The sequence below is a fragment of the Sceloporus occidentalis genome, unplaced genomic scaffold (genome assembly GCF_023333645.1).
Source record: "Sceloporus occidentalis isolate IW3139 unplaced genomic scaffold, rSceOcc1.0.p SCAF_232, whole genome shotgun sequence".
NCBI lineage: Eukaryota > Metazoa > Chordata > Lepidosauria > Squamata > Phrynosomatidae > Sceloporus > Sceloporus occidentalis.
The window spans coordinates 1,042,467-1,058,058 of NW_028317212.1; the positions used below are offsets into that span (position 1 = coordinate 1,042,467).

At 44.7% G+C, this 15,592-nt stretch overlaps 2 protein-coding genes across 2 annotated transcripts; both read right to left on the bottom strand.

Annotated features, from left to right (window-relative positions):
* Window positions 1-957: 957 nt before the first annotated feature.
* Window positions 958-1,662, bottom strand: LOC149276679 (transmembrane protein 171-like). The gene has a single exon (XM_089503430.1). The coding sequence runs from the start codon at window positions 1,660-1,662 to the stop codon at window positions 958-960; it is 705 nt and encodes a 234-aa protein (XP_089359556.1).
* A 6,588-nt stretch (window positions 1,663-8,250) lies between these two features.
* On the bottom strand, window positions 8,251-15,017 carry LOC149276680 (tubulin polyglutamylase complex subunit 2-like). The gene is made up of 7 exons (XM_089503431.1): window positions 14,969-15,017; window positions 14,151-14,230; window positions 12,350-12,437; window positions 11,321-11,452; window positions 10,601-10,705; window positions 9,100-9,260; window positions 8,251-8,472 (listed from the first exon to the last, which is right to left on the bottom strand). The coding sequence occupies exons 1-7, from the start codon at window positions 15,015-15,017 to the stop codon at window positions 8,251-8,253; spliced, it is 837 nt and encodes a 278-aa protein (XP_089359557.1).
* Window positions 15,018-15,592: the final 575 nt, after the last annotated feature.

Here is a 15,592-nt window from a genome sequence, read left to right on the forward strand (position 1 = left end):
AGACTATTACAGTCACTCCACTGCAACCCTTGCCAGGTTGTTCCTAAAGGAACTGGGATGTCAGCCCGGTCCGAACCTTCCGGAAATCAGCACTCGGGATGCTTAAAGAGCTGATTCTACTTCACGTGTATTGTACAGCGCTGCGGAATATGATGGCACTATATCAAATAATCTAATATAAATAATAATTATGAATAATAATATGAGACATTGGCGAGGATTTTTCTGTCTGGTTAGAAATAACAAGACGGCTTTCCATCCGGCTCCGCTGTGGAGTTCTTCGGGGGAGGGATCGCTTTGGAGAAGAGAGAAGATTTACATTCAAGGGGCTGTTACATTTGTTACAATTCTGATTCTTTTTCTTTTCTTTTCGTTTTTAAAGCATTACAGTTTAAGAAAGAAATGAGAAAAAAAATTTTTTTTCTACTTTTGGGAACACAATCAGGGAGAACGATCCCCGCAGCATAATAATTACATGGGGGCGAGGGGAAGAGGGATCAACTTCTCAAGGGCAATTCTTAGCGGTCCCAAGGATCATTCGTATCAACCCGAAACTGTCTGATACGTTGGAGGTGGCTCCAAGCCATAGATAACACATTGATTTCACATGTAAGAGATTTATCTTATAGATTCCATACGAATATGTGACCTCGTACACGCGGTATATCCAACACGCACACAAACGCACACAGATACTGTTTGAGGGGCAACCATGAAAAGATGTCATTTTATTTATCCGTTATTTAAGGTGGAAGTCTCACGGGGGGGAAAAAAACATTTCAACAGGCGTCATGTACGGTGCCGGCACTGACAAAAAACCCGGTCTGATTTCAGTCCTTTATCTGCAGACCTGGGTGTTGTCAGATGTGATGTTTTGGGTGACGCTTCCGGCTCAAACTCTGTACTGAGTCGAAATGTTAGAAAAAAAACCCCTCCGATAGTTCAGACTTTCCACGTTTAGGGTCCTGGTGCGAGCTCATAGTCACTCGACTCCGATGATTGGGAAAACGAGTAATACGATGATGATGATGAACTCTCTTCAGGATCCGGCTGAGAAGGGTATATGTCCTCATATCTTGGAGGTGGCTCTGAAGGGGGAGGCTCGTTGATGTATTCTACTCTCGGGCCCCCTCGCCATGGAACGGTGTGTACGTTTTCCCCGTCGCTTCCGCCGGAATCACGGGCGCCCCTTTCAAACTGGATGCTGTCATAGGAAGGAGGGTCCCTGCTCATTGGCCGATCATGTCCTCCTGCAAAGTTTGGAGGTAGGGCTGACGGGAACGTGAAGACTTCGTCACCCATCCTTGGAACCGGCTGATATCTGCAGGCTTCGGGGTCCTCCTCAGAGTCGCCGTCCCGACGGTTTTTACTCAGACAGATAGCCAGGCAGTAACACAAGACGATTAGTATGATTACGATTGTCTGCAGTAAGGGAGTTTCACAGACTTTAGGGGGTTTGTCTGTGTTGGATACCGGCTTGCAGGCTGGAAACACAAGTCCTGGGATACTAATCAGTACCCCGCAAGCCAGTAACAGCATCCCGAGTATTACGAACTGCACAAACTGCCGGCTTTTCCCGCAGAGGAAGCTGCTATCTGGATCCGTCGGGTCTCCTTCTAATTCCCTCCTTCTCCTCTCTCGTTTGGCAGTAAACGCTGCCATCATTACAAATGCCAGCCCTAACCCGGCAAGTACCGGGCCCGTCGCCTTGTAGGTGATACAGCTGTCGGACTGGCATGTCGCGAACCCATAGACAGAAAGTAGAGATCCGCCGCATAACAGCGCCCAGCCAAACACAAACAGCGTGAATGTTATTCTGCTGCTTGTGCGAGGGCCAGGAGTGCCGGAGCAAGTGCTCTCCATGATGGCTGAAACGTGTACCTGTCGGGTGTCAGTCAAAGATGTTCAGGTGCAGAGACTCGCACCTATGTGCCGGCTATTGCGTGCACACGAATGAAGGCCTTTTAATCTCTGCCTATTTTGTCTTTTTAAAGTCAATAGAAATCGCGATTTCGCTGCCTGTCGTGGACAGGTAACTGTTATGCTCAGTACTGCTACTGCTCACAATCTGAAACAACCAGAGTGTCTGGATGCGCTTTTACAGAACATCACAGCATTGTGATGTCACAGCACTATGACATCACAGTCAGGGCAGGCTGTACCACACTGCAAAGACCATAGGGGTGTTCTGTCCTGCTTCCAAATATCTTCAGGGCCAATACAGCTGCCGCTTTCACAAATGACAGTGTTGTATTCCACCCCCCACCCCCCTAACACGAAGTGGTTTGTTCCAAACAGACTTTCTGCAGTGTTAAGAAGTAAGGGCTTCATAGAAATACTTGTAACTTGTTAATAGATACAATGTTGAGGATACTTGAACAGAAGAACAAACCCTGTTGTAATAAAAGACAATTAACCCTTTAAGCACCAGACTGTGGTTTGGTTTTTTTTGTTACCCTTCGTGACCGAGGATGTTTTGACACTTTGGTGGCGCTCGTGTTTAGCTGTAATTCTCTCCCATTTAGTGAACCCACACAAGTTTCTTGTTTTTTTTTTCTTTTCAGGACAAGATCTTGTCAGTTTATTTTCTAAAAAAAATTAAATATGATGAAAAATTGAAAGAAGCACTTTTTTTTTCCACGCATCAATGTCATATGTTACAGACTGTGCCCCGGAGTATGTGGGCTGTATCCACTAAATACATATCTTTTTCCTCTCTCTTATAGGATTTATACTCTTAATAATATACACATGTATTCTATATATTTAAATTTGATCAAATTTTTATGCATATGTATTATGGAGGGGAATGAACTAAAACTTTTTATGTGCACATATATATGTATTCATCATATTTAATATTTATTATATTGATTATTTATTGTGTTTATATATTTTTATATGTATTTATTGTATATTAAAGATATTTTTTTATTCATATTTATATATATATATACTTATTTAATTCTATTTTTATTCATCTTTTTATTTTTTACAAATGTATAAATTATGGAATCATGGTCTAAAAAAGTTACAAAGGTTATAAATCTATATGAAATGCACTTTATAATTGTCAAGATTATATAAATCTAAAAAAGAATATATAAGTACAAAATATGATGACAAACGAATTCTATACTATATACCTTGCACTAACATACAACACACCCTTAATTGATTGATTAATTCATCCTATCTTGTATCGGATCGTTATGTGTACTATTGCTACTTAATCTAATTTAATTTGATACAATGTAACGGGAGACAATTAACACGACGCACACAGAACCAAGTACTTAAGGAGGGAGGAGAGAACAAACCACTGAAGAAGCCTGATTGGGCGAAACGCGTTTGCGTGTTGAATCGTTATCGCGTTACACCTGCAAGCCGCCCGTTTCGGAAGAAAACGGAGAGACTCAGATACGCGAGAGACTGTTTTTAAATGTAAGCATGCTGCATCTTTTTTAAATATTAAAAACGCATTTATATCTCACCTCCCTGCCTCTCTATTCCATGCTGCTTGATCCGTGTTTTTGTCGTGTGGACGGCTAAACGTTCAAAGAAGGGACCCAGAGAGAATCTTCCAAAATAACTTGTTAAACGAAAACGGAGCCGCAACTCTTTTGCCATACACTTGAAAAAGTCAGAGCAAACTCATTGCTCATTTCCATGTGAGTGAAACATCACATAGGTGATACGCCTGATTTACATGTATTTGTGGAACGCACTATGATCTTTTGTTTCTCTTTTGTTTCAACATATTGACACATTATTTTGATACAACGGATGGAGTTTGAAATGCCAATATAAGTATTATTATTTTATATTTTTACTGCACATTTTTTTGGTGTATTAATTAATTAATAGTCACCTTCACATATATTAATTTCAGGCGCAACACTTTATTATCTTTTTATGATTATTAAGGGTATTTTGGGGTTATACTTTAGGTGTCTGCAGCATCATTTATAATTATATTGTTTTTCACATTTCTTTTTGGTATAATAGTAATCTATAAGATAGTATATTATTTAGCGCCTGATCACTATTATAATTACTACTATGTATCCACTAAATGACTGAGGCTGCCTTTTCCATACAGGTATATGGACAGGCTGCCTGCGGTAGATGGAAGCCACGGGGCGCCCCCTCCCACCCCCCGTAAGTTGTACAGTCACGTGTCTTTCCATGGAAAGTGAGTTAATGCAGCCCGGTATATGAGTATCCAATCTCCGCCATTGCGATAACATATTATAAATAACGTGTATCCCTTCCGCTGGGGCTTCTATGATGGAGCTCCAGGAGGTAACGTCACGCTGGCGCTCCACCATAAAAGCCCTGGCGGAAGTACCGGCAGCAGCGAAGGTTGTCTATGTGCATCGCGCAGACGATGCCAGAGAGGAGCATCCCTCGCAGCACTACAGGGGACCTGGATATTCCTTTTTGGCAGCCGTTGGGCGTCTGTGGACATCCTCTGCTGCTGCCGGCACTTCCATTGGGGCTTCTATGATCGTCACATGACCTTCCGGTGGTCGGCCATAGAAGCTCCAGTGAAAGTGCCGGCCACCAGCAGAGGTATATCTACGTGCATCACAAAGACGTTCACCCACTAGCAGGGGCGTACCTAGAGTATTTGGCACCTGGGGCGGATCCTGTATGTGGCACACCCCCCCACACACACACTTTAAAACTGCATAGCTTCTACCGTTATATACCGGCACAGACACTGAAGGTGGTACAGCATAACACTTACTGTTATCATTATATACTGAGGCAGAAATTGACGGTGGTACAGCATAACACCTATCACTATATACTGAGGCAGACATTGACGGTTGTACAGCATAACACCTACCACTATATACTGAGGCAGACAATGACGGTGGTACAGCGTAATCCCTATCACTATACATTGAGCCAGACATTGACAATAGTGCAGCATAACTCCTATCACTATATACTAAGCCAAACATTGATGTGGTGTAAGCCTACCACTTCATTAGTAGTAGGGATGCACCGAAACAAATTCTGGACTGAAACTGAAAATGCAGCATTTACCTGGAAAAAAAACCGAATATGACCCCCCCACACCATAAAAAAAATCTAACACTTTTATTTAAAGTAAGTAACACACCAAAATAGGACAAAACATTTAAATAACAATATATATATATATATATATATATATATATATATATATGATTGTTAACAGCAATCACATTCCTATCATGCCCAGGCATTCCCAGATTCCAGGATGTACCGGCAGACTTGGCATGATAGGAGTATGATTGCCCTATCTACCCCTTCTCACTCCCTTTTGTCCTACCTACCCCTTCTCACTCTCTTCTCCCTATCTACCCCCTATCCCCCCGTCTCACTCCCTTCTCCCTATCTACCCCCTCCTAACTATCTACCCTCTCCCTCTTTGAAGTTCACTTACCTTTCAGGAGTCCTGCGGTGGGGGTGCAAGGCCTCTGTCTCCCAGCTCTGCCACTGTATGGAACAGTATAGAGTGATGGGAGTTATGATGTACTAGAGCATAATTATATAATAAAAAATACATTGGAAATGGTATGCATAACACCCATCACTCTCGCACACTTACCAATCCGCACATATACCAATCCACACATATACCAATCCACACCTATACCAATCCACACGTATATACCAATCCACACGTATATACCAATCCACACATATACCAATCCACACATATACCAATCCACTCTCACTCACTGAATATTTTCCTACCTTTCCTCTTTTCTCCTTACAGCTTCTTTTCCTCCTCTTCGCTCCTCTTCTTCAGTTCTTCTGTCTTCTTCCGGTTCAGTGGGCGCGGCTTCACAACAAATCCCGGTGCACAGCAGCTGTTGCCGCGCGGATCGCAAGGGGGCGAAATCGGAGGTCTTTAACAGACCTCGGGCTCCCTTGAGTGATTTTAAGCCGCTTAAAATCACTCAAGGGAGTCGGAGGTCTGTTAAAGACCTCCGATACCGCTCCCTTGCGAGCCTGCTCCTCCAGCGCCGGACATTACTGTCCGTCTCTGGAGGTGTGCCGGCAAGTTGGCACCCCCCTGATGAGCGGCACCCGGTGCGGACTGCCCCCCCCCACCCCCGCTAGGTACGCTACTGCCCACTAGGGAGTCTGGAGCACGAGGGCAAGTCTGGGAGGGCAGAGTGGCACACCAGCGGGGCATGTGGCATATCTGGAGGTATAAGGCATTTCAGTGGGCACAGTGGCATATAGGCGGTATAAGGCATATCAGGGGGCACAGTGGCATATGGCATTTTTGGGGCAGAGTGGCATAACTGGGGGGTAGGTTGGAAAATAAAAGGAAATAAAAACAAAAAAAATATTTTTCTCAATCATAGCTTTTATTAAAAACAAATTGTTCACATAGTTTACATGAATTAACATTTACTGGTAAAACTTTTTTCCTATAGGGTCGTCTTCAGGGCCGGCCGAAGACTTAACGCTGCCTGGGGCGAAGTTTAAAATGCCGTCCCCCGCCGGTACTTACCCTTAAACAGTCCTGCGGCGAGTCTCCCTGTGCTGCCACGGTGCCGGCTTGTAATGCTGAGCGCCGGAAATTCGCGTCACTTCCGGCGCTCTGCATTACAAGCCGGCACCGAGACCGAACAGGGAAACTCGCCGCAGAGGAGAGAGAGAGGGGCGCCGAGCGGGTAAGCGAAAACCACTCGGTGCCCCTCTCTCTCTCCTCCGCTTCAAAAAAAACCAAAAAAAAAACCGCTTGGGGCGGCAAAGTGCCGCCCCTTCTGAAGTGCCGCCTGGGGCAGTTGCCCCAGTCGGCTCCATTGTAGGGCCCTGGTCGTCTTATATTCAGGCTTTTTCTTTTTTTCCTAAATTAATATTCAGATTTGGGGGGGGGGTCATCTTATAATCGAGCAAATACAGTATTTTTTTGTGATCAGAGCTATTCCAGCAGAGGTTTAGACATAATTGTAGTAATATCTTACTTTACAGTGTGGTAGATAAGCAAACCAGCCTCCCAGCAGAAGTGGTAGAAGGCAATAGTGAGGGTAGTAAACATGCGGCTCCTGAATCTAAGACGAGACCAACGACTGATTAAGGTTTGAGTCTTTACAGCAGGAGAAACGGGCGACTAGACGGGGGCCGAATCGACCTACTTTCCATCTACGCTGCGCAGAAAGCTTCCATGTCCTGTTTGGGGTTTCTTTCTGCCCTCATTTATTTGAAGAAATGACTGTATATACACACACATTATAGATATATATATATATTATATACACACAAGACTGTTCAAACCGCGGGGTCACTTAGACGTCTCCTTGTTTTTAAAAGAGAAGCCAAGCCTGTCCCTTAAAATGACACGAAATGGATCAGAAATCCCGCGCAGAATGGGTTAATGTTGTAAATGACTATTTTAGCTGATTTTTAATGGAATCTCTTCATAGGCGTACAGAGACCCTTTATCACTCCCATCACTCCTGTGCCCCAATGGCCCTTTATCACTCCTGTGTTCCAATGGCCCTTTATCACTCCCATCACTCCTGTGTTCCAATGGCCCTTTATCACTCACCATCACTCCTGTGTTCCAATGGCCCTTTATCACTCACCATCACTCCTGTGTTCCAACGGCCCTTTATCACTCCCATCACCCTTGTGTCCCAATGGCCCTTTATCACTCCCATCACTCCTGTGCCCCAATGGCCCTTTATCACTCCTGTGTTTCAATGGCCCTTTATCACTCCCATCACTCCTGTGTTTCAATGGCCCTTTATCACTCCCATCACCCTTGTGTCCCAATGGCCCTTTATCACTCCCCTCACCCTTGTGTCCCAATGGCCCTTTATCACTCCCATCACTCCTGTGTTCCAATGGCACGTGGTGCTCGCTGTTCCAAGTTTAGGTTTAAAAGGCTAATTGATGGTTAGGAAACCCATTTTGTAATTATGTTACAGCCAGAAATTTCCTTGTTTTCCATTAAGTGACCCCAAACTTTGCACCGCTGTGTAACTTAAACTACAGTTAATTTGCGTGTTATACTTTTACTCATAATATGACTACAATTCCCATTATCATTACCGCGCACACAACAACATCTAGCGCAAAATATATACATTTGAACGAAATTATTAATAAAATTGTATGAAGGCTGAATGTTTGTATAAATAAATTAATAAATAATCGAAACATCCAAATATACAGAAAAGGGTATTTCAGGTACACGAAGCGGCCGCCCCAAACGACCGAACAAGCCGTCTTTTACTTCCGTGCGGCGATCGCTGAATGGCCGGGGGGTCTGGCAGAAGCAAGGGATCCTTTTTGGGCTCCGGCAGGCGGAGGGGGCAGCTTCTTCTTAGTTAACGGAGTCTTGTTTTTGCTCTTAAATATCTTGTTTGGATCCAGCCTGTTGACGAACGAGTCGACGTCTTCTGCCAGCGAAGCCGTGCTGAGCGCGATGGGTCTGTACATGTTCATCCATTGCTGGCAGAAACAAAGGAGAGAGTGGAGCGTTGCTATGTACGTACATTATTGTTATTTGCCCCCGGCGATTAGTTCTGCTGTTTATAATGCGTCGCTCGATTACTACTTATCCGTATGTGAAGAGGTTTATCACGGAGACACGATCTACAGGCAAAAGAGCAAACGCCGATCGGCACAAACACTGAGTTACCGGAACAAACACTGCATTAGAACCTGGGCTTGTTCCAACAACAGAACTGCCCAAACCCATATATATATATATATATATATACACACATACATATATATATATATACATACACGTAAGATTAATGGCAGAGAACGGGGCAGTTATGGTTCTGATCGGTGTGCCGGTTCCGGTAACACAGTGTTTGTGCCGACTGCCGCTTGACCTTAACCTTGACTTAAACGGTTATATTCACAGCTTTTGGTATAAATTAATTTTACCTCCGTGACGCTGAGGTCTAATCCTGAAGTTCTCCCCCCTTATAAAGGCTGCCTGAACCAATCAGCAACTTAACAATAGGGCACAGATAACTAAACGCCACGCGTTCGCTGCTTCCACTGCTTTGCTTTTCGCGGTACCGTGTTCACGTTCGGAGATCACGGCGATGGCCGCTTTCTTACCTTGGCTTGCGGGCTGAGGCCGTAGCCGGTGAAGGCGTAATGCCACTGCGGGAGTCCCAGGTGGCAGAGAAGAAGCCGGTAGTACGCGGTGAACGTGCGGGCAATAAAATGCCAATAGAGAGCGCGGTCCAGAAACCAGATGTCGGGATCGGGGAGGACTTCTGTGCGGATAAAACAATCACAGGGTCAGAGAACAGACGGCAGCGTAACTTCTACAGCCCGAGGAGAGGACTACACGTATAGATCTGACAGATTAACTACAAATCCCATCATGCTCAGAGAGCCGAGGGCTGTACACAAACCCTGTATTATCTGACTAGTGCAGATCAATAATAAAAAGCGATAAAATACTTTTTTTATGACCCTTCAAACAAACACATGGATGGAAAAGATCAGAAAAGATCATTCGCTTCTTGTCAGCGAGAGGCCAACATAACTGCTGCCAAAGCCCTGTATGCACTATATATACGGCGGGGGCTCACGCGTTTCCCCGCAGCGTAGACCCCCAGTGAGGTGTTCACACGGATGTGTCGCCATCACAGATTTAGCACATACGTGTGTTTGTTTGTTTTTTTCTATAATATATAAAATATATATTTTTCACGATATTTTTTTTTTTATAATGTAAGTATTTGGATCTGATTTACGGCACCAGACACGGCCCCCTTTGAATCGGGTCCTCCAGAGATAATTTTTTCCGGGAGGTGGAAGAACCTTACGGGTCGCAAAGCTCTTTGTGGTTTGTGGCCCCTGAAGAAAGACTGGGGGGGGGGGGGGGTGACAGGGCCAGGCTAGCTGGCTCATGTGTCATATGAAGTTTAGCCGGGTCACGGAGCACTTTTGTGTCCGGTTCCGTATCTCGTAATATATTATATTGTATATTATTGTGTAACCGGCCCAGAGACTGATGTGGCTTCAGCCCCAGCCTTCAAAGAGACGATCCTATAATCTGGCTGGGGCTCTTAATCAGCCAACACAGCCCTGTCTGCCCAGACGGCCCCCGCACTACAGGGGGGATAACACAGGTGGGGGAACCCATTGTATTCTGTAATCCCCTCACCTGATACATCCCCTGTATACTGATGGGATTTGTGATGGGATGTGGCTGATGGGATTGGGGGTTGGGTTCGGTACTCATTGCATTGAGATTGTATATAAATTCTGTGTGTTTGTAATAAAGAGAGTTCTTCTTGGTTTACTACGAATGGTGGTCTGGATGATCCGTGGATAGCTGAGTGCGATCCGTATGAGGGACTGACTGGTGATTCCTCAGCCCTCAAACAGGGGGACCCAGCCTTGGGTACGGTGACCCTGTAACAGGGGGGAATCTGGTGCCACCGTGGCCATTAATGGACAGATTTATTGCAGTCATTTCCTTCACCTCTGGGAGACAGAGCTCTGCGACTGAATGCGGCACAACCAGCATTATCCGGCTGCGGGGGGCCGCTTGGTGCATGAGACAGTAACACGGATTTGGGGGCCGCGCTTCGCTTTCACTGACCTCCTTCGCACGTCTTGTAGACCAGGCACACTTTTCCGTTCCCGTCGCACGGATCCAGCTCGAAGAGGACGTTCCGAGAGTCAAAGCGCGGCTTCTCCGGGCGGCCTGGAGAGGAAGGAACAGAGGATTCGCCAAATACCAGCGAGGGCCGTCCGCGGCGTGTTCTCCCACGCGATCGCCATCCCTGCACCACGACTGACCCCCACCCCCACACACAGGGAAATAACTAAATTCCCGGCGGGTCGGCACAGCCGGAAATAAAAACCAGATTATTGTTGAACTTTACCGGCGCCGGGAGCAGATAACGCAGATTTATTATCATCGTTGTAACGGTTTGGGAGAAAGAGAACAAAAAACGTGCGATTCCATAAGTACCTTAAAGCCTAGATTTTTTGGGGGTGGTTACTTAAAAAAAAATCAAAATGCTTTAGTTTTCGCGCTGTATGCCAGCCGCATATCCTTCGTTGGTCTCGTCTTAGATTCAGGAGCCGTATGTCTATCCCATGCATGTTTAATACCCTCACTGTATTACCCTCTACCACTTCTGCTGGGAGGCTGTTCCACTTTTCCACCACTCTCTCAGTAAAGTAAAACTTCCTTCCATCTCAGCCTCTGACCCTCTAGTTTTAAATTATGGCCGGAAAAAAACCCAAAAACTTCCCTTCTGCACAAATGAAACATGAAAGGAACTCAGAGCTTCCCAGCCTCGGCTTAAAATACCTTCGTCTTCAGGGTCGGTGTCCAGGTCGGCGAGCGTCGGGGCAGTCGGCACGGAGTAGGCAGAGGCCCCTTCCAGGCGGCTGAGGTTGGAGATGCTGTTAATTACCATAGAGCCCACCTGGACCGGAGTATCTGCAAGGCGGATCACATGAATTGGCTAACGCGATATCAGAACCAGGCAAATAAATCTGTGTCTAAAATCAGCTAATTAGTCAAAGAAATGGTATTCCCATAAATGACTTCCATAAAGGAAGTCCAAACGCTTCCTGTTTGCTCCATGACATCACAGTGACCGAAAGAGAATCACTTCCTGTTCACTTCATGATGTAATATTGGCAAAAAATGACATCATTTTTTCTCTCTTTTTTTTATCCAAACGGACAGCTGGGGGGTAAACACCAGAGCTGCGATGTTTCATGGAAATGCTGCTGAGGACATAAACATACCTGTGAACTTTCTATATGAGTGGCCCTGACAATTATTAACCCTTTAGCAACCTATTGTGAAGATTCTATGTAGCCACCCGCCAAATGTGTTAACCAAGCGGCTCTAATATCGGCCCTCGTGGAAACTTGGACTTGCTGTTATTTAAACATAAACGTGAGTCACCTGCATTCAAGCAGGGATACCAACCATACCGGGAGCAAAAGCACCAACTGGGAGCCTTCTATATGATCACTGCGGGGTAGAACAGGGAGGATTCGGTGTGTGACCCTAAGAATCTGCCCCTTCGGCCCGGGATTGGGGCAAAAACCCTGAAACTCGGGGCAAAAACCCTGAAATTTCCTGGGTATGAACGTAAATTATCGCCAAGGAAGACTTACCCCTGAGAAGAAAAATACGCAGCAAAATTTAACCCCGTCATGACTCTGAAACTGCCAAACATTGTATCATAGAGCTGCGTGTCGTTCTGCGCCCGTTATGGCGCACAGAGGAGGCGAGTAGCTACAGAGCTGCAGCTTCTGCCCAAGGGAAGCATTTTTACTCTATTCTACTTCTCGCTGATGATTAATATCCGAGATCTTTTACCGCTCAGCTTCACGCTCCACGACATCTGAAAGCCATCCGTCATCAGGTAAAAGTTCTTCAAGTCTTCCGGCAGACTGCAGGCGTTTTTCTGTACCAGACCAGGAGGCAAAGGGTTAACGGTTTCATATTGTAAGCCGACGAGCGAGGGGGTCCCAGAAGCCCACCATTCCCGCCAGGAGCTTATGCAGGGACATAACGCTAGATGGCAGCTCACAGGCCAGGCCCTCGGCTCCTGCCGTTTCTCTCCGTGTAAATGTATATTTAATATGCATTTTTAAACCCCGCCCTATATTTGAATTGTACATCGCCACAGACTATGTTAGCCCTTAATAAGCAAGGATTAAAAATTCAAGTTAATAATAATACACACAGAAGAAGCCCTGATGCCCCTCTTTTCTAGGAGGTCAGAATGTTTGCAGGGTATGAGGGGATCGCAGGGTTCTACTGCCCTAAAAGCCCCGATAATGTGTATAGAAACAGCAGGGAAATACTACACAATGTCATTCTTCTAAATGCTTCACTCATTTTTATAAATATTAGTCTCAAAAGCTTGCAATCTACACTTCTACGTCAGCCGTGTTACTACGTGTAATTATATGGGGCAGTCACATGATTTTTCTGAGACAACCCGATCGCGTTTACAGGACAATTAAATGGCGCCGTCGCATTTCACAATACCTTCCAACTCTGAGCAAACAGCATACAGAGCGAACACATTTTATCCATGCATTTGCTGGCAGCGGCCTATAGATCAAAGGGTTAACTGCCTAAAGAATGTATTCCTTCCTTGGTAGTTTTTATTAAGATGTTTTAATCCATTTCACCGATTATAAGGATTGTAAAGCTTCGGAAGTAAAAGTGAATGGGTGCAGCGCCATCTACTGTCAGCTTCTGGAAGTTTCCATAGAAATAGATTTACGATCATTATTCACTTTTATTTATTATTAGGATTTTATTTTTATTTATTATTATTAGGATCATTATATTTTATTTATATGGCTTTATATGCGCTTTGCAACAGCTGCAAGCTCTAATATACAATATGCAAGGCTTGTTTTGAGCAGTTAAAGTGTTACTGTTTGGAATCTCAGAGAATTCCATCCACTTCATGTATATACATTTTCCACTTTATTTGGAATTTTAAAGAATATGAAATATATATATATATATATATATATGTTTCAAATGTTTGGGGTCACTTAGGAATTTCCTTGTTTTTAAAAGAAAAGCCACTTTAAAAATAACATGAAATGGATCAGAAATGCAGCACAGACGGGGTTAATGTTGTAAATGACTATTGTAGCTGGAAACGGCTGATTTTTAATGGAATCTCATCTTAGGCGTACTGAGGCCCTTTATCACTCCCATCACTCCTGTGTTCCAATGGCCCTTTATCACTCCCATCACTCCTGTGTTCCAATGGCCCTTTATCACTCCCATCACTCCTGTGTTCCAATGGCCCTTTATCACTCCCATCACTCCTGTGTTCCAATGGCCCTTTATCACTCCCATCACTCCTGTGTTCCAATGGCCCTTTATCACTCCCATCACTCCTGTGTTCCAATGGCCCTTTATCACTCCCATCACTCCTGTGTTCCAATGGCCCTTTATCACTCCCATCACTCCTGTGTTCCAATGGCACGTTGTGTTCGCTGATCCAAGTTTAAGTTTAAAAGGTTAGAAAATCCTTTTGTAATTATGTTACTGCCAGAAATTTCCTTGTTTTCCATGAAAACAGCTGAGAGACCCCAAATAGGTTCAGCCGCACAGAGGAGGAGTAAGTATGTTATCGCGCACGCACCTGCTCCCAGTTAATAATCACGCGCCGTTCCGCCGGGGGCTTCTCCTCAAAAGTAACCTCGGTGACTCCCGGAGTAGCCTCTGAAAGAACAAAATGGTCGGAGGTGATTTGGGGATTCTCTGTATCCGTTACAGACGTATTCGATACGTAATCGCAGGTTATTCGGCACGCGAGAAGGAACGGCCGTTTAACTGCCTGCCCCTGTGTAGCCAAGCAGGGATATTAATTCAGGAGAGTTGGTTGGTATCATGGAGACATGGACTCTGCCTTAAAGTTCTGGCGATCAGACCCAAAAGTTTCTGAGAATTTTATAACATGTTTTGTTATCTACATGTTATGAAGAACAGGGAGCTTGCCCTGTATAATGTATAGTTAAATCAGTGAGCTGGCCCCCTGTATAATGTATAGATAACTCAGCAAGCCGGCCCTCTGTAATAGATAAATCAGCGAGCCCGCCCCCTGTATAATGTATAGATAAATCAGCAAGCCGTCCCCTGTATAATGTATAGTTATAGAATACTCTTTCAGTTTATATATAAATCACAATATATATGGGTTTCTTTTTATTATATATATATATGAAACCAAGTAAAGGTTAAATAAGTTAAAAGTATCTGGTCATTGAAGCATAGAATCTGCTGATTGTCCTGCTGGAAAGACTCAAACCTTAATCAGTCGTTGGTCTCGTCTTAGATTCAGGAGCCGTATGTCTATCCCATGCATGTTTAATACCCTCACTGTATTACCCTCTACCACTTCTGCCGGGAGGCCGTTCCACGGATGTTGCATCCGTCTCTCATCCTCCAGCAGTTCCTTACCTAGGATCTTGCAGATACCCAACGTGATCTTCTCGGTGTAGGACGGCATGGAGCTGCCCTCGGTTTTCTCGCACATTTTAAAACGTCGGATGTTGCTTTAAAAACCTTAAACAAAGATTTTTTGTTAATTCGAAGTCTTCGCCACGGCCAGGACTCGGAGCGGTCAGGGGCCACAGAACACAACGCTGCCTCTCCGGGTTACCAGGTTCCCATTAAACCGTATCCACTATTCCAGTATCCCCCAGTAACACCGGCCACTTAATCCAATAAACATTCACAACAAGGGGATTTTTAAACAACAGCACCAGTTTATACAGATCGGGGCTGACGCTTTTTTTAAGATATGCATAATGCAGGGCAGCCCAGGGCTTAATACAGCCCTCCTATATATATTTACTATGAGCACCACCGGTTAAAGGAGCCACCGCGATCACCATGTAGGAAATTACAAACCCACATATACGGTGAAAAGCCCCTGCCTTCTGCTATGTATTATTAATAATAATAATGATGATAGGGCCCTGTCTGCCGCTGACTCTGTAGTAGTAGTAGTAATAATAATAATAATAATGATGATGATGATAATGATAGGGCCCTGTCAGCTGCTGACTCTGTATTAATAAT

Coding starts and splice junctions, on each gene's coding strand:
- LOC149276680 (XM_089503431.1), bottom strand. CDS start 15,017: ATGCCGTCCTACACCGAGAAGATCACGTTGGGTATCTGCAAGATCCTA. Junction 14,231..14,968: donor GGGTATCTGCAAGATCCTAG/GTAAGGAACTGC, acceptor TTGTTCTTTCAG/AGGCTACTCCGGGAGTCACC. Junction 11,453..12,349: donor GTGGAGCGTGAAGCTGAGCG/GTAAAAGATCTC, acceptor TCCGCCTTGCAG/ATACTCCGGTCCAGGTGGGC.
- LOC149276679 (XM_089503430.1), bottom strand. CDS start 1,662: ATGGCAGCGTTTACTGCCAAACGAGAGAGGAGAAGGAGGGAATTAGAA.